Source organism: Muntiacus reevesi, chromosome 7, assembly GCF_963930625.1.
Source record: "Muntiacus reevesi chromosome 7, mMunRee1.1, whole genome shotgun sequence".
Taxonomy (NCBI): Eukaryota; Metazoa; Chordata; class Mammalia; order Artiodactyla; family Cervidae; genus Muntiacus; species Muntiacus reevesi.
The window spans coordinates 81,757,515-81,780,794 of NC_089255.1; the positions used below are offsets into that span (position 1 = coordinate 81,757,515).

Below are 23,280 nucleotides of genomic sequence, written 5' to 3' on the forward strand. Positions count from 1 at the left end.
ATCTGGAAAGGCTAATTTGTCTGTTACTGCAATAGCTGGAATCTCCATGTTCTTTTTCAACTTTGTCATTATTAAACCACATATCATTTTTAGGTAACAGAGTGATATGTGCTATGGATTATCTAGGTTTTAAATAAATTATGGTTTTAGTCTCTTGGAGGTTAGAACAGAGACAGTCAATGTGAACAAATGAAAATCATGCCTAGACAAATGAAAAAATCTTGAATAAAAATTCTAAAACGATACTCACCATGACTGATCATCAGGGAAATGCAAATCAAAACCCCAAAGAGATATCACCTTATACCTGTTAAAATGGCTGTCATCAAAAATATGAGAGAAAATTGTTGGTGAGGATGTGGAAGAAAGGAAACCCTTTTGCACTTTGGTGGGAATGTAAGTTGGTATAGTGTTATGATGGAGTGGTTAATATAAACACTGTGGAGATTCCTCAAAAATTAAAAGTAGAACTACCATATGATCCAGGAGTCCCACTTCTGGATGTGTATCTGAAGGAAATGAAATCACTAACTCAAAGAGATACCTTTATCCCCAGGTTCATTGCAGCATTATTCAGAATAGCCAAGATATGAAAACAACCTAAATGGCTATGAGTAGATGAATGGATAAAGAAAATATATATTTGTATACAATAGAATATTACTCAGCCATAAAAAGAAGAAAGTCCTGCCTTTTGTGACAACATGGAAGGACCTTGAGTGCATTATGCTAAATGATGTAGTCAGATAGGTAAAGACAATTTGAGGTTTTTTAATTTGTGATCTCACTTGTATGTGAAATCTAAAGAAGCCAACTCATAGAAACAGATTATAATGGTGGTTACCAAAATTGAGGAATGGAAGAAATGGGGAAAAGTTGGTCAAAGCGTAGAAGCTTTCAGTTATAAGACCAATAAGTTCTGGAAATCTGTGTACAGCGTAGTTAATAATACTGTATTACATATTTGAAAGTTGCTAAGAGAGTAATCTTAAATGTTCTCAACACACAAAAAGTTGATTGTATGAGGTGCTGGATGTGTTAACCTTATTCTGGTAATCATCTTGCAATATATACATATATCAAAGTATCACATTGCATACCTTAAACATAAATAATGTTGTATGTCAATTATATCCAATAAATCTGTAAAAGTAGTGATAATTTTGTACTGAAATATTGAATCACTGTGTTGTACACCAGGAACTAACATAGCACTATAAGTCAATTATGTTTCAACAAACAGACAAATTCGTAGAAAAAGACTGTGGCAACCAGAGGCAAGGGGTAGGAGTCGGGGAAATTGGATGAAGATAGTCAATAGGTACAAGCTTCCAGTTACAAGATAGGTAAGTACTAGGGATGCAGTCTACAAAATGATTAATGTAATTAACATTGGTCCCATCACGTCATGGCAAATAGATGTGGGAAAGTGGAAGCAGTGACAGATTTTATTTTCTTGGGCTCCAAAATCACTTTGGACAGTGATTGTAACCTTGAAATTAAAAGACGCTTGCTCCTGGGAAGAAAAGCTATGACAAACCTAGACAGCATATGAAAAAGTGGAGACATCCCTTTGCCAACAAAGGTCCATATAGGCAAAGCTATGGTTTTTCCAGTAGTCATGTATGGATGTGAGAGTTGGACTGTAAAGAAGGCTGAATACCAAAGAATTGATGCTTTTGAACTGTGGTGCTGAAGTAGATGCTTGAGAATCCCTTGGACAGCAAGGAGATCAAACCAGTCAGTCCTCCAGGAAATCAGCCTTCCTATTCATTGGAAGGATGATGCTGAAGCTGAAGTTCCAATATTTTGGCCACCTGATGTGAAGAGCTGACTCACTGGAAAAAACCCTGATGCTGGGAAAGATTGAGGGCAAGAGGAGAAGAGGGCAACACAGGATGAGATCGTTGACTCAGTACTGACTCAGTACACATGAATTTGAGCAAACTCCAGGAGATGGTGAAGGACAGGGAAGCCTGGCAAGCTGTAGTTCCTTGGGGTGGCAAAGAGTTGGACAGAATGTATCAACTGAAGAACAACAACCCTGCAGTAATTTATATATGAAAGTTAAGAGAGTTAAGTCCCAAGAGTTTTCATCACAAGGAAAAACAATTATTTCTTTTATTTTGTATCTACTTGAGATGATGGATGTTCACTAAACTTACTGTGGTCATCATTTCATGATTATGTAAGTCAAATCAGTATGTTGTATGTCTTAAACTTATTCAGTGCTGCATATTAATTATATCTGGAAAAATACATAAGATACATTTTTTAAAAGCACATAGTAATGTTAGGAAATGGTATTGTAAAAAATGTGCATTTAATTTAAACAAATATTTTGAATATAAAATTCTATAAAGTTTGAATGGTTGTATTTCAGCATTATGGATAGAATTTCCAGAGAACATAGAGATGGCCCTCAATTTCTATCCCCAGTGATAGCTTACTTGACTGTGTTATCAGTTTTTTGTGTAATAATGTATCTTTGCTTTTGTAACTGGGTTTTAAATAAAAAGTCTTTCAAGAAACTTGGTGTCTATGTAAAATAGACAAAGTAGCTAGGATAATGAAATATTTGAATTCCTGTTTTTAGTGCTTATAAGTTTCTTTATACCCTAATTGCAATTTAAAAATTCTTTTCTCTCTAGCTAGTGAAAAATCTGTTTTGTTTCATTAAAAAAGTATGGAGTAGCTTAGTACTCAATACAGTTTCCTTGAAGCAGATTTTAGGATAATGTAATAATATTTATATTAACAAGTGGTTAATAACACTTGGTTTATAATAACAAGTGGTTGGCTATTTGGTTTGGTTTGTACGTTTTATTTCTAGATTATATTATGGCCGTAAGTCTTTTTTTTTTTCTTTTGGCCGTAAATCTTTAACTTTAAGATTATTTGAAGATATCATACTCATTCTTACTCTCATTAACACAACATTTATTAAAGATGTCAGTCTCCCACCTCCTAACCTATGGCACACAAAAAAATACTGAGTGGATATGCATTAGATGTCTTTCAACTGATTATATATTTTCTATTATTGATGTGTTATAATTTGATTTAAAAAAAAAACCAAATCTCTTTTGTGTCTTATATCACACTAGTTATAGAAAACATGAGTTTGAGCACGTTCCGGGAGATAGTGAAGGACAGGGAAACCTGAGTGCTGCAGTTCATGGGGTCACAATGGGTCAGACACAACTTAGCGACTAAATGACAACAATAGAAAACATAGGAAAGCAAAAAAAAAAATGGTCCCTGAGCTGCAGTATCTTCTTGTTTTGTTGGAGAGATAGAACTAAGTATTGAGGTACTTAGGAAATATTATTAGGCAGCATGTGCTGGTAATTGAAATTTAAATTGTTTTAGGTACTGAAATTAAACTGTAACACAGAATGTAGTAGTAAATTATTGTAGAACAAATAAATTTGACCTTAGCTTTGTCATAAAGAGAATACCTTCCCAAATTCTTGGTATTTGGTGGTTGTAACTCAGACTAAATTGTATATAGGAACAGAAAGATGCGATGACAAAAACAGCTGGTCTTATAGATCTAAATCTGATACTTAAGAAAAGTTTGTTTGGGGACAAGGAATCCTTCCCAGGAAAATGTTTTTGTTATTGGGTTTTATTTTTGTTTATTAATTGACAGACTCTTAAAAGATTAAAAAAAAACTACAGAAATAAGATTTATTTTCTTTCCTCTTTCCCGTTTGGCTGAGACCGGACAGGGAATTATCTGAATCAGCCATGTATAAGCTAGTTATCAGGTTCAGTAAGTACATGTATGTTGTCAGTAAGTGTTCTGTCAAGAATGTACAGAATTACTGAATTTTAATAGCTATTTTGAAATAAATATTGAGAAGCCTTGAGACAATCTGGCCTTTTTAGTTCCACATTATAATCTGGGATTATTTTCTTCCACATGAATTTTTTATTATAGGAAGAGAAAACCAGCCAGAAGCCGTCTGAAGCCAGAGAGATAAAGCTGTATGCCCAGATCCCCCCTATAGAGAAGATGGATGCATCCTTGTCCACACTTTCTAATTGCGAGTAAGCGCTCGTCTTTTTTCATCCTCTCTAGTATTGCTGTGAAGTTTCCCTTCCTTTTCTAAATACACAGACTAAAAAAATCTATTTACTTTCTCGGTCTTCATTTCCCTCCCTCCCTCCCTTCCTTCCTTCCTGTGATTCTCCCTTTGGCAAAGCCAAACGTAAAAGATTATTGGTTTATAGGGTCGTTAATAGAGGAATCCTAAACTATCCTGGATCGTTTTTTTTAACAGTATGATTTTTTTTTTGGTTGTGCTGGGTCATTGTTGCAGTGCACGGGCTTAATTGCCCTGTGATTCTTAGTTCCCCAACCAAGGATCGCACCTGTGTCCCCTGCATTAGAAGGTGGATTCTTTACCCAAATTTCCTTGTCTCTTAGGAGAAGCTAAATAACACAATAAAACTATTTCTCTGTCATAAAATCTAGTAGTTTCCCTTGTAAATTATCCTTCAAAGTCAATACTATACTTGCTCAGAAGCATAAAAGTTACCACTTTTGAAAAATTTCTCAAATTATGAAAATACATTGTAAAACATCTAGAAAATATTAAAAACACAAAGAAAAGGAAATACCAACCAAAATTGCACCAGTTTTGGAGTACCAAGGTTAGCATTTTTTTAAATTTCATTTTATTATTATTATTATTGGTTGCTCCGCACGGCATATAAGATCTTGGTTCCCTGACCAGGGATAGAACCCATGCAGTGGAAGCATGAAGTCTTAACTACTGGACCACCAGGGAAGTCCTAGCATTCTCTTGTAGAGCCTTCTAATTTTTTTTTCCTCATTGGCAGTAAATTACACTTACTTTATAATCCTATTTTCCCAAGACTTTAAATATTATATCTATGTTTATTATTTTAACTGATTTCCTGAATATTCTGCATGCTTTTTAGCAGGGTTCTGTGACTAATTTGAGGCAATTATACCATGACACCTTGTAACCATGCTCTTAAGCCGCAGTGTCTTGTCAGGGCTATAGAATGTTATAGAATCACTTGTTATAGAATATTGGAAAATCCTACATTTTCCTAAGTGTGGTTCCCTCACTACCTACATAAGAACCTCCTTGTGCAGCAGATAAGCCCCACTTCGAATTTATAGAAGAATCTACTGATCAAACTAGGTATCTGTATTTATGCAATCTAAATGACTCATAAGCACATATTTGTGAATGCATGCATTAGACTAATGTCTATCTTTGGAATTAAAGGGAAAAGCAAACATAATTTAGTTTTTGTATGCAGCTTGTCCTTTGTGATGAGAACACAGTGTATTACATAAAAATCCACCTTAAATGTGTTTTTGGCTTCAAAATCATGATTTCAAAGAGCATTATTTCAAAGAGGTCAAATGTCTTTTTATCAAACCTTGAGAAGGTTCTATACCTCATACTAAAGTACCCTAGAAACTGTTTAAGGGTCATCCTCTTCATACTTTTGCTGACAATCTTTGAGCAGGTTGCCTATACAACAATTACGGAATTGTTCCCCAACTGTATTCCTGCTTTTCCACTCCATTTTTCACTTTCACTGGTAATTCTTGGGAGTGGGGAATGACTAGAAAATATACACATATGACCAATAATTTACAGTGTACAGTAATTGCTTTTACTGTTTTAAGCAAAAAAAAAAAAAGAATTCCTCTTCAAATCAAATCAGAAGGATAAGATCACATGTTCTAGGGTCAGTTTTGAGGAGTTTTAAATTTGGATCTGCTACTTTCTGGCTGTGTAATAGTAGGCAAATTGCTTAACATCTTTGTGTCTCAGTTTCCTCATTTGTAAAATATGGTTACTAATATGTGGTTCATAGGATCATTCTGATGGTTAAAATAGTTAATACATGTAAAGTATTTAGAAGAATACTAGGCACATATGAAGCATTCAATAAAATTAGCTTTTATTATATTCTTTGCATGAAGTTTACTAAGATTTTAAACATTTTTGTCAAGAGAAGATTAATAGTGTGTAATTATGCTCCCTTTAAAATTTTATTTTTATACAATTAAAGTATATTTTGGGAAAAATATATATATAAATTGGTGAAAGTATCTCTGGGGGAATGTCTGGGGTGGTTAGGATTACGTAACTTTTTATAATATACATATCATGGACGTTTCCCAAAGTTGGTATGTATGGCCCGATCTTGTTTGTTTTAGTGGAAACATAGTATTTTGTTATCTGTATTCCTCAGCTGACGGGTGTTTATAAATTTTTTTCCCATTTTTTGGCTATTATAATAATACAGTAAATAGTTTAACTCATATATATTTGGCTTTAGTATTTCCATAGGATATGTTCCTATAAATGAATTACTGGGTCAAAGAAAATACGCATTTAAAAAATTTAATAGAAAACACCAAATTGTCCGCAAAAAGATTTTTTTAATTTTATACAGTGAATGTTTATTAACTTTTGTAATCAGGGAAAAAAGTATGAAGATTTCAAAATGAAAGAATACATGCATGCAAAGAATACATTCTGAGAGGGGAAAAAAGGATTCAGTGTGAAAAGGAAATGTCTGAGAGCACTTGAGGAATAATTTCTGTTATACTATTAACTTTTTTTCTTATTAATTCAAGTATTCTTTTTTTACTCTTTTAGGAAGCTTTCACTGTCTACAAACTGCATTGAAAAAATTGCAAACCTGAATGGCTTAAGTAAGTGATCCACAGTAACAGATGGTTCTAGGGTTTTTTTAGTTATTTGGAATAAACATTCCAGAGACACTGCGTAATCCTAGAAGCTGGCACCTGTTTCAACCACAGTAATTGTCAGATGATAGAAAGAATATATACACTATGTGTCTTGTTTGACTATCCAAAGAAAATTAGCAATAACATGAAACCTGAATAGTTTAAAGACATTTTAAAGCTTGTAGAGTTAGAACTGAAATATCTTAACTAGAAAAATCAAGTTTTTATTATCTGTTTTTGTCCAGATTTCTCTTGTGTTTCATATTTGTTCTATTTAAAATTGTGTTCCTCATATCCTTGTTTTTCCTATGCTCCCTGTCTTTTTTATTGGCATTGACTCCTTCCCAGTTGTCAAGGTTCCTTATGCAAGTTGCCTCTGGGCTGCAAACACTTGGTGGCTGAAAGCTTCAGAAATTTATTCCCTCACAATTCTAGAGGCCAGAAGTCTGAAATCAATTTCACTGAGCCAATATCAGTGTTCTAAGAGGGCTACAGTTTCTCTGGAGGCTTTATGGGAGAATCTTTTCCTTCCTTTTTCTGGGTTCTAATGACTGCCACATTCCTTGGCTTGTGACTGTGTCACTCCAGTATCTGCCTCTGTGATCATATTTCCTTCTACTGCTTTGTCTCCGTCATATCTTTTTCTGTCACCGTCTCATAAGGACACACATGATTGCATTTAGGGAACACTTGGATAATCAAGGTTATTTTCCCCATCTTTAGATTCCTAACTTACTCTTATCTGTAAAATATTTTTTCCCATATATGGTAACATTCACATCCAGGGATTAGGATGTAGGTATCTTTTGGTGAGCCATCATTTATCTTATAATATTTCCCCTTTATTTCCCTCAAGCCCTACATCCAGGTTCATCACTGAGTCCTGTTAAATTTATTCTTTGAAAGAGCTCTCAAATAATTTGTTGCATTTCCATTTCCAGGAGCTACAGCTTTAATTTAGACCCTCATCATTTTCCCCTTAGGTCATCTTTTTCAAACGTTTTTTAACATTTCCCACAATAAGAAATACATTTGCATTAATAACTCAGTACATACGTTCATAGGGCTTCCCAGGTGGCTCAGTGGTAAATAATCTGTCCGCCAGTGCAGGAGACGTGAGTTTAATCCCAGGGTTGAGAAGATCAACCCCCTCCAGTATTGGCTGGAAAATCCCATGGACACAGGAGCCTGATGGGCTACAGTCCATAGAGTAGCAAAGAGTCAGACACGACTTAGAGACTGCATGTACACACATGAATATGCATATCAAATATACACATATGAACTGGATTAAAATGTGTAAAACAGTATTTACCCTGAGAGCATCAATTCCATTATTAAAAAATTATTAGTGTGATTTCATGTTTTTTTAAATGTTTGTCACAATCCACTAAGGTTTTTTCTGTTTATTTTATTGGAGTATAGTTGATTCACAATGTTATGTTACTTTCAGATGTACTGCAAAGTGATTCAGTTATACATGTGCATATATTCATTCTTTTTTAGATTCTTTTCTCATGTAGGTTGTCACAGGATATTGAGTAGATTTTCCTGTTATTAATATATAGTAGATCCTTGCTGACAACCCATTAAGTTGATTTCACATGATCCACAATTTGAAAAAACCCTGCCTTACAACTTTTGTGATAGCCACCCAATTGATCTCCTTGTCTCCTATCTTTCTGCTCTTCAGTTGACCTTCAACACTGACACCAGAGTTTTCTTTGTGAAAATATTGTTCTATTTATCATTCCTCCAGACCAGAGACCTTTAATGACTCCCCTTTGCCTAATAAAGACCAAATGCCTTAAGGTTGCATTCAGAGTCATTTAAAAGTTTGTAACATCCTCTTTACACCCAAACATGTCATTCTTTTTTATGACTTTGTACACTTGTTAATGCAGTGCTTTTCATTGAGAACAGCCCCTTCCTGTAACAGGAAAACCCTACAAGAAACAAAATTAGCATTAAGAACGCAAAGTTTAAATGTTATTTAGAGGAAGATCTCTAAAGACTTCTGATTTCCGTCATCATTATTACTCTTTCTTGGAAACATTTATAACAGTCTATCTTGGATTATAATCCAGAAAGTGAAGAGGAACTAAAGAGCCTCTTGATGAAGGTGAAAGAGGAGAGTGAAAAAGCTGGCTTGAAACTCAACATTCAAAAAACAAAGATCATGGTATCTGGTCCTATCACTTCATGTCAAATAGATGGGGTAAATGTGGAAATAGTGTCAGATTTCATTTTCTTGGGCTCCAGTATCAATGTGGATGGTGACTGCAGCCGTGAAATCAAAAGACACTTGTTCCTTGAAAAAAAGCTATGACAAACCTAGACAGTGTATTAAAAAGCAGAGACATCACTTTGCCGACAAAGATCCATATAGTCAAAGCTATGGTTTTTCTAGTAGTCATGTATGGATGTGAGAGTTGGACCCTAATGAAGATTGAGCACCAAAGAATTGATGCTTTTGAACTGTGGTGTTGGAGAAGACTCTTGAGAGTCCCTTGGACTGCAAGGAGATCAAACCAGTCAATCCTTAATGAAATCAACCCTGAATATTCATTGGAAGGACTGGTGCTGAAGCTGAAGCTCCAGTACTTTGGCCACCTAATGCATAGAACTGACTCATTGGAAAAGACCCTGATACTGGGAAAGATTGAGGGCAGGAGGAGAAGGGGATGACAGAGGATGAGATGGTTGGATGCCATCCCAACTCAATGGACATGAGTTTGAGCAGACTCAGGGAGACAGTGAAGGACAGGGAAGCCTTGCATGCTGCAGTTCATGGTCGCAAAGAGTCAGACACGACTTAGCAACTAAACAACAGCTTCATATATTTATTTTGAAGATTAAATGAGTCAGTGTGTATAAAGTGCTTAGAATAGTGCCTGGTGCATATAAATGCTCAAGAAATAGTAGCTGTTATTATAGTTAGGAATATGTTCTGTCTCTTTAGATAATGAGCCCCTTAGGGCAAGCACCATATTTTATTAATCTTTTAACCTTTTATTCCTAATCTCCGTCTCCCCCTGCCCCTGCCTTGTACCTTACTCAAAGTTACATTCAGTATTTATATAGTGCTGGAGAGGAAGTGTTTACTATTAGAGTTGTATTTAAAATGATTCAGTCTATTCCAGTTTCCACTGACTCATTAAACAATTTGAGATATTTAATTTTCTTCTCTTTCGGTTTCTTTGCAATTGAAATAACTTGCTTACATGAGGCTAAATTGATAACATTTATCAGTATGAACAACATGCTTTTCTTTCATAAAAACATGACTATGACATATGAAATTGGGTAAACTTCTGTAAAGGGCTGGTAACTCTTATTCTCTTTGATCACTTGGTAGTGACTCTCAGGAAAATCACATTAAAAAGAGTTCCAGAAATTCAGTGGAAAAGAGTACCTTCATCAATTATTGATGTCTAATATAGACATGGAAAGAGAGAGGATAGGCATTTGTATCATGTATTTGTTATACTGTACACATCTCATTTTAGTTCTGCTTGTAAGAAATGGTATTTCTGCAGTCTACAGAGAATACACTTTGTCTGTGACTATGAAGCAAAATGAAGCCAACTAATCCGTATAAAATACTGAATATATGACTCTAGCTTGCCTCCTACCCCTTTCCTTTCATGAGCACTATTGTCTTACCTACTATGCTAATATGAGAAGATCTGAAATAAACAAGTATTGCTATTTAACAGGGGGGTTTTAAGGCAGATTAACCCTAACAGTTGTGACGAGAAAATGGCATGACATGATTATGTTCAAACTGTGGCTAAAAAGCTGTACAATATAAATGATACTCTCATTTAAAGATTAGAAAGTAAATATTGTTGTTAAAACAGTATACTTCTTCAGTTTACTAAGTAAATAAATATAACTTTATGATAATGTTTTGATTTTCCTCAAGACCTAAAAACTGTTTTCCATATAGTGGCATTCTACTTATGCAGCATATAAAAATATGGAAAATATGTAATTGTGTAATGTTAGAACAGTTAATCTATTAACTTTGATATCATAATTTACCTCCCTGGACAGCAATAAATAAGATCCTTTTAGCCCTCTCATTGCCATTTCATTTTTTAAAAAGAGTTGTATATATTAAACTAGATATTATCTTTGAAAGATCTGCATGTATCTGTTATCTCTGATCTGAGGTCATTTCTCAATTCTTATCTTAGTTGACCTAAGTGCATTTTGACATGATTTCTGTATTGGGTTTCTAGGATAATGTACCCTTTTGATTTCCTCCTGCCTTTCTGACTGCTTCCTCCCAGTCTCATGTCCTCACATTTTTTAATGTTGGGGTATTCCTGGCCTCAGTTTTTGGATCTTTTTTCTGTCTTTACCTACTCCACATTCTCATTCAGTTCATGGCTTTACCATTTGTATGCTGATGGTTCCCAAATTTATAGCTCAAGTCCATACATCTCCTCTGAACTCCAGGCTTACACATTCAGTTGCCCGACATTTCCACTGAATGTCTCCTAGACATTTCATACTTAACAGGTTCAAAACTGAGTCCTGCTATCCTTACCCAGCCTTTGTTAACCCAGCTTCTTGTGTGTCTGTATCAGGCAGTGACAACTGCATTCTTCTAGCTGCTCATACCAAATTCCTTGGTAATTTCTTGACTCCTCTGTCATATCCCCTATAAGGCCTATTGCTTTTTTTTTTTTTTCCCTAATTTTATCTCCTATTACTCTCCTCTCATTCTCTCAGCTAGGTTGTGTTTTGTGAATACTTCTGTTATGGTCCTGCTTTGAAGCCTTTGCAGTTGAAGTTCCCTCTGCATGTTTTCCCCCCAGATAGCCTCATGTCTAGCTGCTTCACTTCCTTTGAATCTTTACTTTGAAGTCACCTTCTATCTAACATGTTGGATGCTTCTACCCCCTGCTGTTTCATTCTTTTTGCCTGCTTTTCTTTCTGCTTTACACTTGTCACTGTCTAATACATTTAATTGTTTTGCTTACTGTCTGCCAGAAATTATCTCCATGACAAGCAAGAATTTGAATCTGTATTATTCACAGTTATATTGGAAGCACTCATAGCTATGCCTGGCACATAGTAGATGCTCAATAATTATGTATTGAATGAATAACTTTTTGAATAAGGTTTTTATTCTGCATTAAATAGAAAAAGATACTGTTTTTCCATATTAAGAAGCTTTAAAGAAAATTGATTATGTGATTTTCTTATATATTTAATTTCCACATATTTATAGTTATATGTAAAGTATATTAGTTTGCTAGGGCTGCCATAACAAATCCCACAGACTGGATGAGTTACACAACAGAAATTTATTTTCTCATAGTTGACAGGTTAGAATCCACAATCAAGGTGTAGGTACAGTTGATTTCTTCTGAAGCCTCTCTCCTCGGCTTGTGTGTAGCTGTCTTTTCCCTTTGTCTTTGTTTCTGTCTGTGTCCTCATCTTCTCTCTTGTAAGGGCACCAGTCATACTGGATTTTACCTGAAATGTCATCTTACTTTAATTGCCCCTTTAAAGTTTCTATTAACAAATAGAGTCACATTCTGAGGTACTGGGTGTTAGGACCTCAACATATGGATTCGTAGGGGACAATTCAGCCTATAACATGGGGTTTTATTTCAACTATTTTGCAAGAATTAGATTGCTTTTAAAATATTAATACCTTCTTCTGAAAACTAAATGTTTCTCATAAGATAATTTGAAAATTTTACTAAATTAAATAAATTAAAACCAAAACTTATATAACTGTATATGCCTGATACCTATACACACATACATCACTTATTGTGTACTTACTATGGATTAGGCATTATGCTGAATATTTTAGACAATTATCTCATTTAGTCCTTATATTCCTATAAGATAGAGTCTATACTTCCTCATTTTACATAAAAGAAAACTGAGATTCCAAGAGGTTTGGTTACTTCCTTGGAGAGCTTGGATTGGATTTTGTTCTTAACCATTGAATTATGGATGTTATAGAACATCCATAATATATATATAATAATATATATACTATATACATAATACATATACATATACATACATATATGTATACATGCATAATATATATTATATACATAATACATACATAATATATACATACATAATACATACATAATATACATTATATACATAATATATATACATACATATACATATACATACATAATATATATTATATACATAATACATACATAATATACATTATATACATACATAATACATACATAATATACATTGTATACATAATATATATATATTATATATATATATATAACCATGGATGTTATAGAACAGTGTCAACCAATAGAATTATCTGTATTGTCCCAATATAGTTCCCACTAGCCATTTATAGCTATTAAGTTCTTGAAATGTGGTTAATGTGACTGAGAAACTGAATTTATGTATAATTTTAATTAAATTAATACAGTCCTATCATTTTATGGGAAATAGATGGGTAAAAAGTGGATACAGTGTCAGATTTCATTTTCTTGGGCTCCAAAATCATTGCAGATGGTGGATGCAGTCATGAAATTAAAAGACACTTGCTCCTGGGAAGAAAAGCTATGACAAACCTAGACAGTATATCAAAAAGCAGAGACATCACTTTGCTGACAAAGATCCATATAGTCAAAGCTCTGTTTTTTCCAGTAGTCATGTATGGATGTGAGAGTTGGACCATAAAGAAGGCTCAGCACCAAAGAATTGATGCTTTTGAACTGTGGTGCTGGAGAAGACTCTTGAGTATCCCTTGGACAGCAAGGAGATCAAACCAGTCAATCCTAAAGGAAATCAACCCTGGATATTCATTGGAAGGACTAATGCTGAGGCTGAAGCTCCAATACTTTGACTACCTGATGCAAATAGCCGACTCATTGGAAAAGACCCTGTTGCTGGGAAAGATTGAGGGCAAAAGGAGAAGAAAGCGACACAGGATGAGATGGTTGGATGGCATCACTGACTCAATGGACATGAGTTTGGGCAAGCTCAGGGAGATAGTGAAGGACAGGGAAGCCTGGAGTATTGCAGTTCATGGAGTTGCAAAGAGTCGGACTTGACTTAGTGACTGTTTCAATGTGGTTAGTAACTACCATATTGGATAGCAGAGTTATAAAAGTTTAAGTTGTGAAGATTAAATGTATAACTTATACATAAGTGATCACAGTAGATTTTTAGGACAGAAGTGAGATTGCATGTTTTACTAGAAATCTTTTAATTTTGAAAAATAATATGTGTATATGATGTTATGCAAATAAGTTCAGAAGAAGCTAAATTAAAAATATCTTCCTCTGCCCATAGACTGACTCTCAGTTCCTCCCCCAAACCAACCACTGTTTCTACTTTTTTTCTTCCAGAACTAACCTTATAAATAGACAAAAGAAACATCCTTTTAAAAAACACAAATAGACTTCTTTTTAAACCAAATTGCAATCTAATTATTCTAAAAAATAAAACAAAAGATTTTTAAAATAGTAATTCACTTGATTTCACTTCTAATCTTTTATGGAGTGGTGTGGGGACTGTACATGGGAATGTTTCTATTTTCTAGTATAAGTCCTGATACTATAAGAGATTTGAAATGTATATGCTCCCAAATTTAAAGTTCAAACCTCCTTTCTCTTATTTTATCTGTGTAATATTTCTTACTAGCCAGTAATTTAAAACCATGCATTTCAAATAGCTAAACATTTAAAATTTAATATTGATGTGATGTGCAATTGTAGAGTTTACCTTAGTGTAAGTCAATGTTATTTCCTACTTGATTACCACTTTTTATTAGTACAGGCTTTCTTGTTACATAAGGATGTTTATTATATGAATGTATTAAAGCTTTTTATATTAGATTTATAACAATTGTGTGATATAATTCTAATAAAGCAAAATTGCTTTCTTTCCTCTACAGAAAACTTGAGAATATTGTCTTTAGGAAGAAACAACATAAAGAACTTAAATGGTCTGGTAGGTTGTTATTTACTACTTAAAAAAGGATACACTCTTTTTCTTGAGTATACAAGTAATATTTTTCTGTTGCAGAAACTTTTCAAAATAGAAAAGCAAATATAAAAAGTACCTATATAAAAAAAATACCTATATAAAGAAGATGTGGCACATATATGCAATGAAATAATATTCAGCCATAAAAAAGAACGAATTTGAGTCAGTTCTAGTGAGGTGGATGAGCTCTAGAGCCTATTATACAGAGTGAAGTAAATCAGAGGAAACCACATTTAGAATATTAATATATATATGGAATCTAGAAAAATGGTATTAATGAACCTATTTGCAGGGAAGGAATGGAGATGCAGATGTAGAGAATGGACTTGTAGACAGTGAGAGAAAGAGAGTGGGATGAATGGAGAAAGCAGCATCAGCATATACACAGTGCCTTGTGTAAAACGGAGAGCTGGTAAGAAGTTGCTGTCTAACACAGGGAGCCCCGCCTGGTGCTCTGTGATGACCTCAGGGGTGGGATGGGGGAAGGGGAGGGAGGCGCAGTAGGGAGGGGATATGTGTATAATTGTGGCTGATTTGCACTGCTGTGTGGCAGAAAGCAATAGAACATTGTAAAAATTTTAAAAAAAGAAAGAAAAATTACTCTTTGTAAACAGGAGTATTCAGAGGTGAATCGAAGGGTTCTGTGCTGTTCACGTTCAGCAAACAAACTTCATCTATTCAGTCTTTAAAAGGAAGCATTACCCAATAAGCCAACTTCCAAAGAGCAGCTTTGAAACTGCTCCCAATAGCAATCACTGAGATTACTGACAGTAAAACTGAAATCCTGTGGGCTGGTTTTAAAAAAAAAAAGTACCCATAAACCACTGCTAACATTTTGATTGACAGACATCTTTCTTACCTTTTTTTCTTTGCTTTGGTGAGAATGTAGGAAATGAAATCATATTATACATTTTGTTTTGCATCTCTTTTTTTTTACTTAATATACAAAGATAATGTTTCTATGTCATTCATTCATTCAGCAAATCCATACAGTATATTTCCTGAATGCCTTTTAGCCAGGCACTTTTCTTTTTTTTCTTTTTTTTTTTTTTAGTTTTTTTTTTTTTTTTTAATTAGTTGGAGGCTAATTACTTCACAACATTTCAGTGGGTTTTGTCATACATTGACATGAATCAGCCATAGAGTTACACGTATTCCCCATCCCGATCCCCCCTCCCACCTCCCTCTCCACCCGATTCCTCTGGGTCTTCCCAGTGCACCAGGCCCGAGCACTTGACTCATGCATCCCACCGGGGCTGGTGATCTGTTTCACCATAGATAATATACATGCTGTTCTTTCAAAACATCCCACCCTCACCTTCTCCCACAAAGTTCAAAAAGTCTGTTCTGTACTTCTGTGTCTCCTTTTCTGTTTTGCATATAGGGTTATCGTTACCATCTTTCTAAATTCCATATGTATGTGTTAGTATGCTATAATGTTCTTTATCTTTCTGGCTTACTTCACTCTATATAATGGGCTCCAATTTCATCCATCTCATTAGAACTGATTCAAATGAATTCTTTTTAACGGCTGAGTAATATTCCATGGTGTATATGTACCACAGCTTCCTTATCCATTCGTCTGCTGATGGGCATCTAGGTTGCTTCCATGTCCTGCCTATTATAAACAGTGCTGCGATGAACATTGGGGTGCACGTGTCTCTTTCAGATCTGGTTTCCTCAGTGTGTATGCCCAGAAGTGGCATTGGTGGGTCATATGGTAGTTCTATTTCCAGTTTTTTAAGAAATCTCCACACTGTTTTCCACAGTGGCTGTACTAGTTTGCATTCCCACCAACAGTGTAAGAGGGCTCCCTTTTCTCCACACCCTCTCCAGCATTTATTGCTTGTAGGCTTTTTCCTGACTTAGCCAGGCACTTTTCTAGGCACTAGAGATACAGCAGAATGTAAAATAAAGTCCTTGTTCTCATTGAACTTACATTGTAGTGGAGGGAGACAGACTAGAAAATAATTGTATAATAATATATCAAGTGGTGGTGAATGTAGTGAAGAAAAGTGAGGCATATAAGAGAATGTGGGTTGATGGGAAGTCCTCTCTGAAAGTGAGAATGTAGGCTTATAGAGCTGACCAAGGGACCAGTGCTCCAGACTAGAGAGGGAGAGCAAGTGGAAATGTCCTGAAACTGAAGCTGCTTGGCTACTTGAGTAAGAGCAAAAATGTTGAATGAGGAAGAACTGCCCTTATTGAAGTCGACAGAGCCAAGAACCAGCCCTTATAGGACATGATAAGATTTTAGATTTTTTTCCCAAGTGGCTTGCAAAGCCATTGGAAGTTTTTGATCAGAGGATATTAAGTTTTTTAAATAATTTGCAACCATATTCTTTTTTAATGAGAGCATAATATTCTATTTTATTGGTATACCATAATTTATTTAAATAAGTTACTCATTATTCATAATCAATGCTATTATGAGTCTCCTTTTAGTTATTACATACATCTATGAATAATTCCTTGGATAAATTCCTTGAAATGGAATTGCAGGATCAAAAGGTATGAATTTCTTTTAAGGCCTTTGTGACATATTATCAAGTTACCCTGTGGAAAGTTTGTACCAATTTATACCACCACCAGTAATATAAGAGTGTTCCCATTTCCCCTTACCAAACGTGGGTTTGTTAAAATTTTTGACAGTATATTTTATTTGCATATTTATTGGCCATCTCAATTTCCTTGCAAAGAGGTTGAAATGAGAGAATATTGTAAAACTAGGCAAATTCAGAAAAGATGAAGTTAATTTCTTTTTCTTGTATATGTTCCCTCAAAGACAATAATTTTTTAAAAGTGCATATTGTTAAATACATCATAAAAACTCTGAAATATTTTTAACTCTGGTCTCCTGTTCCCCCACCCACCTCAGTAAGTCTAGCTTGTGCTTCATCAGAGTCATTGAGGTTGACACTGTTTTGCTTCTGAAACTAGTATTCTACAGAATAGTAACTGCCCATGACCAGACAGGCCACAGTGGCCACCACCATTCCACCCCTTTACAGAAACAGCCAAAACACCTGAATAGGAATCAGTGTTCAGAGGAGCAATTTTGGCATTATCTTGAATTATCTGGTGATATCCCCACATCTGCATGTCTGCTTACCCACATAAATTCATAAAATGCTTAGAAATTCTTAGAGATTACATTCTGAAGTTAATAAAAGGAAGTTTTTTCCCCAACACAATAGCCAGTAGATGAATTGTTTGCTTTCTAGCTAGATATAATTTATAAAATCCTCAGTTCAGTTCAGTCGCTCAGTCGTGTGTGACTCTTTGTGACCCCATGAACCGCAGCGCTATAAAATTTCGGAATTTATTATACTTGAGGCTAAACATTACTTTGAATTTTCTATAAAGGAAGAATTCGCAAATAAATACACCCCCAAATTTTTAGGACCAATATGATAGATGCTGGATGTTCCCCCAGGTATTTACTGAACACTAACTAGATTCTTAAGTATTGATATGGTGTATAGGTTCTCCCATGAAATGTAATATATACCTAGAAACCAATAAGAAATGGTAAATATAGGATTAAAGGCATGAATGGAGATATTAATCTAGCTGAAGCATCACTTAGATCTCTTAACTTTCTGTAAACTGCTATCAGTAAACCCCAACAGTTGCTTTTCCCCCCTCAGTTTGTGTGTGTGTGTGTACATATACCAAAAACAACATTTAATGCATCCAAAAGCTTTCTACTTATGCACAGACTGAAGAAAAATAAGTCTGCATATGGATACAGATGCTGGACTTCAGACAGGTTCACATACTAACTGATTTATTCATCTAGTCACATTTGCCTTATAGCATGATTTGAATAGCTGCCTCAGTAACTTACAAATAACTATTCTAATATATGAAATATGGAATGTTAAATTGAAGGAAGGGAGTCTATATAAAACTACTTAGAACTATTTGTTGTTGGATTTCCACATTACTGGCTCCTTAACTTTCATACTTCAGTTCAGATGTCACTTCCTCAGAAGAGACCCAACTATCCTATCCTAAAACAAAACTCTAATCAATAACTCTTACCACTCTTAATTTTTCCCATTTTTCTTATTTGTTTATTCTCTTTCCCTCTCTCTCTCCCTCTCTTTCTGTCTGTGTCACACACCAATCCTGATAAGTGTATCAGTTTTGTTCATCAGCTTCTACACTGGTACTTGATACATGTAGTAGGCACTCTGTAAATATTTATTGTGACTCCAAATATTTTATTACTACTTACAAAAACTATTAGGTTAAATTTTAAATTCTAAGAGTAATACATGTAATTGTAAAAAACAAATCAAGCAACTCATAAATAAATGAAACACACTGTGAAAGTCTTTCCTCTTTCTACCTTAGCTCCATGAATAATGGAAATAATATTTGTATACTTTAAATTTTTTTCTGTGTAGAAACAGATATCTGTGTATGCGTATGTGCATGCAAGTGTGAGTGTGTGTATGTTATATTTGTACTGATAATATATTGTGCATATTTTTCCTGCTTTTTTAAATCAGGAATAGCCTTCCATGTAAAAACAGGCAGATTTAATGCATTCTTTTCCATAGCTGGGGTTTTCTACTTTATCAGTATATACGGCAATGTGTTTTAACTATTTCAATACAGCTGAGCAGGTAGAGTATTTCCATGTATTTTATTGAGGAAGGGGGGGTCTTTCTCTCTTTTTTCTTTTTTTGCTATTATATATCATACTGTAGTGAACATCTTTTTACATATATACTTTAGCAATTGTTTGAATATTTAGATAGGCTAGATTCCTAAAAATAGAAAAGCTGAGGTTATTTCTGTGCATTTAAATTTTGACAAGTACCTCAGATTGCTCCCATGGTGTTTATGCCAGTCTCCACTTACCATCAGTGGTATAAAAATGAGGATTACCCCCTCCACCCTTAATATCCCTGAGTATTATCCATATTTTTAATATTTGCCAATATGTTAGAAACAATATATTGTTTTAATCTGTATGATTTTGAACATCTTTTTATATATTTATTTGTTATTTATGTTTCCTCTTTTGGAAATTGATCTAACATATTTTTTACCCAGTTTCTGCTTTTATCTTTTTCTTCTTAAATTCTAGGCACTCTCCAATATTCCTAATAATTATCCAGTGTTGATAATTATGTAGCAGACTCTTTACATGCATTATCTGACTTGAAACTCATAAGTAAATAATATCCTCATTTTAAGATAAAAAATCTTCAATCTTCATTTTCAGATAAGAAACTGAGGCTCAGATAGTTATGTAAAGTGTCCAAGTATAGTGAACAGGCACTGTTAAACCCTGTTGCTGGGATAAGTCGTCTGCCAATAGTTATCGCAGCCTTCAATGTGTATTTACTTTGTCCCAACTATTCTCTATCAGTAAAAGAGTAAATTCAGCAAATTGGCTATTTGGAGAATTGATCAAGTTGGCTATGTGAAAACTGACCAAGAGTCCTCACCTGCATATGTAAAATGACACTAAATAAGTGGAAAAACCCTAGAATTGAGCCTAAATTTTCTAATTAGTATTTAATCACTATTTTTTTCTGCTGCCTCACACATTCTAAACTGGTGATAATGAGAAGGATGGGGACTCAGTGCAATGAAAATATATGAAACAAAGTTTAAATTATCTGAAGACAGATGCTATATATAATATACTAATTAGATCCTTTGAGAGAAGGTATCAGAATTTACCTGAGGGAGGCTGGTTAAATCACGAAGTTCTAATATAAACTAATTTAGTTCTAATAAAGTGCTGGAATGGACTGATTTAAAAGTTTTACTTTGAAACTGTTGTTTCTTGTACTTAGAAAGTTGAAGTTAAGATAAACTGTGGGAGGGAGGTGGGAGGGGGGATCAAAAAAAAAAAAAAAAAAAAAAAAAAAAGATAAACTGTGGGCCTTGGGATGACACACAGAACTAACTCAGGCCACTCCATTCTCAGCTTTTCCCCTTGGTTCCATCTGTATGGAAAATGCATTCGTGATCTTTATCCAGAGTACATTTATTCTCTTTATAGTTTTTGAAGTGACAGGTACCAGAACACAGACCTGGGTCCTACATTCTAGACATTACCATGCAGATGTAGGTGAATTCTTTTGGGTTAAGAGGGGATTGAGGGAGTATCCTGGCAGTTCAGGGTTAAGACTCCACTCTGTCACTGCAGAGTGCACAGGTTCAATCCCCGGTTAGGGAACTAAGATCCTGCATGCTCAGCCAAAAAAAAAAAAAAAAAAGAGGACTTTTGAACGTTGAATTGATTCTGCCTAGTAGTTTTTGTTTTTTAAGCAACAAATAATCATTACATTTTGTCTTTTGTATACGAAAGAAAAGGTTTTGTGCTACCATTGATTGTATCTAGCATTTAAGAGTCAGTATGATATAATCTTTATATTGTAATGATGGGTTTTGAGTTTTATACATCAAAAAAAAGAAAAAGAGAGAGATGAATTGATGGATAGGTAGCAGGAGGGATAAATGGACAGATATGTGATAGGAAAAGATAGTAAAACATTACAGTAGAAACTGGGTAGTGGATATATGGATATTATGATAATATTCTTTCAACATTTTTATGTTTGAAAGTTTTCATAACAAATATTGGGAAAAAAAAAAACACCCTGAAATTTAGACCTAGGTCTACTTTTTTTCCTTTTTTGCTGCACCCTGCGACATGTGAGACCTTAGTCTCATATGCTGCACCCTCTGCCTTGAAGGCATAGATTGTAACCACTGAACCACCAGGGAAGTCTCCTAGGTCTACTGTCTAATAGCATTGTTGGGAATTCCCTGGTGGTCCAGTGGTGAGGACTCTGAGCTTTCACTGCTGTGGGCCCAAGTTCCATCCCTGGTTGGAGAACCAAGATCCCACAAGCTACGTGGTGTGGTCAAAAACAAAATAGCGTTGTGATCTTAGAAAAAGATCTTAATCTATGCTAGAAATTAAATAACATGATTTTCCTATTTTAAATTAGGATCAAGTAATACCATGTATAGGGAAGTAATTTGAAAAGTATATTGTTCAATAAAAGTGATAAAATAGTACTGTTAGTCCCCCTCTTGATGATTTCAGTAGCTATTCTTAGTTCACATTAGTTTGAAGAAAGGAACAAAATGTTTTACATGGCTTTCTTAATGAGAAAAACTCCCATACAGTCTTCAGCTCTCCTGTCAGTGGACAGGAGGGTCTCAGTTCTCTCTGGAGGCCACTGTCTTTATATTTTTATACAAAAAAATAAGCTTGTAAATCAAATTGCTTTCTTTTTCAGGAAGCAGTAGGGGACACATTAGAAGAACTGTGGATCTCCTACAATTTTATTGAGAAGTTGAAAGGGATCCATGTAATGAAGAAACTGAAGATTCTCTACATGTCTAATAACCTGGTGAAAGACTGGGGTGAGGCTGGCTTTTTGCTAATCTTCTACCTCATGTTTATAGCAAATAGCCCAGTAGGGAACAAGATACAATTGAGAACATTTCTTTTTCAGCACAGAGGGAAATAGCTATATGAGCTCCTATATTTCATCTAAACACTTGACATTTACATTTAAATGGTTACTTAGAAATGATTGTAAGGTCCTGGTCCTATTAATCATGAAAATAAATTTCAATTATTGTCCAAAGGCTAAAAGGAATCAGCTTAATAATTCTTAGGTGGAAGACTTATTTAACATGTAATTGCTTTTCTTTTTTGTTGTACACCATCCATTTAGCATTTTAAACCCCTGCTGTGTGCCTTGAGCCATGCCAAGCTCTTGAGATACATGATTGAATAGGACACTATCCCTGCCCTCAAGGAGTTCACAGCTTAGTGGGCAAGATTAGTTTATGAGTTAATAATTCAAAAACTATGTGTTACGTTCTACAGTAGAGGCTTGAATGTACTTAAGGCTTTAAGTATTCAGAGATGAAGGGATGGACAGAGACAAAGGCAATCTAATTTAGCCAATACTGATGCAATACAGTATAGAGAAGACCTCCCACTGGAGGTTGATTGGTTGATTCTGAACCTCATTTCTTCTTTGTATCCCATCCTTAGGCTAACACAAAGGTAGAAGAGGTATGTCACCCTTTCTGTAATGTCTTCAGAGAATGGCTTCCTATGGTATAATTTCCCCTACTTCCTTCAAAATCTTAACAAGTTGTTCTGAATAGTCACAAACTGAGAGCTAGTGATATTGGAATTCAGCCCCTAAAATCATAATGGTAAAACTTGCCATTTTAATATGTAATGTATTCTTTGTACTTGCAGCTGAATTTGTGAAGCTGGCAGAACTGCCATGCCTAGAAGACCTGGTGTTTGTAGGCAATCCCTTGGAAGAGAAACATTCTGCTGAGGGGAACTGGATTGAAGAGGCAACCAAGAGAGTGCCCAAACTGAAAAAGCTAGATGGTGAGTGACTGTGGGCCAGCCTGGAAATATTTTCTGGGTATAAGAATTGAATTTGTAGCACGGAATCATGAAAAGCAGCAAAACTGAAGAAAATGATAGGCTATCTCTCTTC

General features: G+C 34.7%; 1 protein-coding gene across 1 annotated transcript in view; it reads left to right on the forward strand.

The window, feature by feature from the left end:
- The window catches only part of DNAL1 (dynein axonemal light chain 1), a 41,749-nt gene that overhangs the window by 11,704 nt on the left and 6,765 nt on the right, over positions 1–23,280 (forward strand). Inside the window, exons 4-8 of the mRNA XM_065940822.1 lie at positions 3,947–4,056; positions 6,663–6,718; positions 14,673–14,728; positions 22,045–22,171; positions 23,028–23,168. Coding sequence (XP_065796894.1) covers positions 3,947–4,056; positions 6,663–6,718; positions 14,673–14,728; positions 22,045–22,171; positions 23,028–23,168 — 490 coding nt within the window. The remainder of the gene's footprint in view (positions 1–3,946; positions 4,057–6,662; positions 6,719–14,672; positions 14,729–22,044; positions 22,172–23,027; positions 23,169–23,280) is intronic.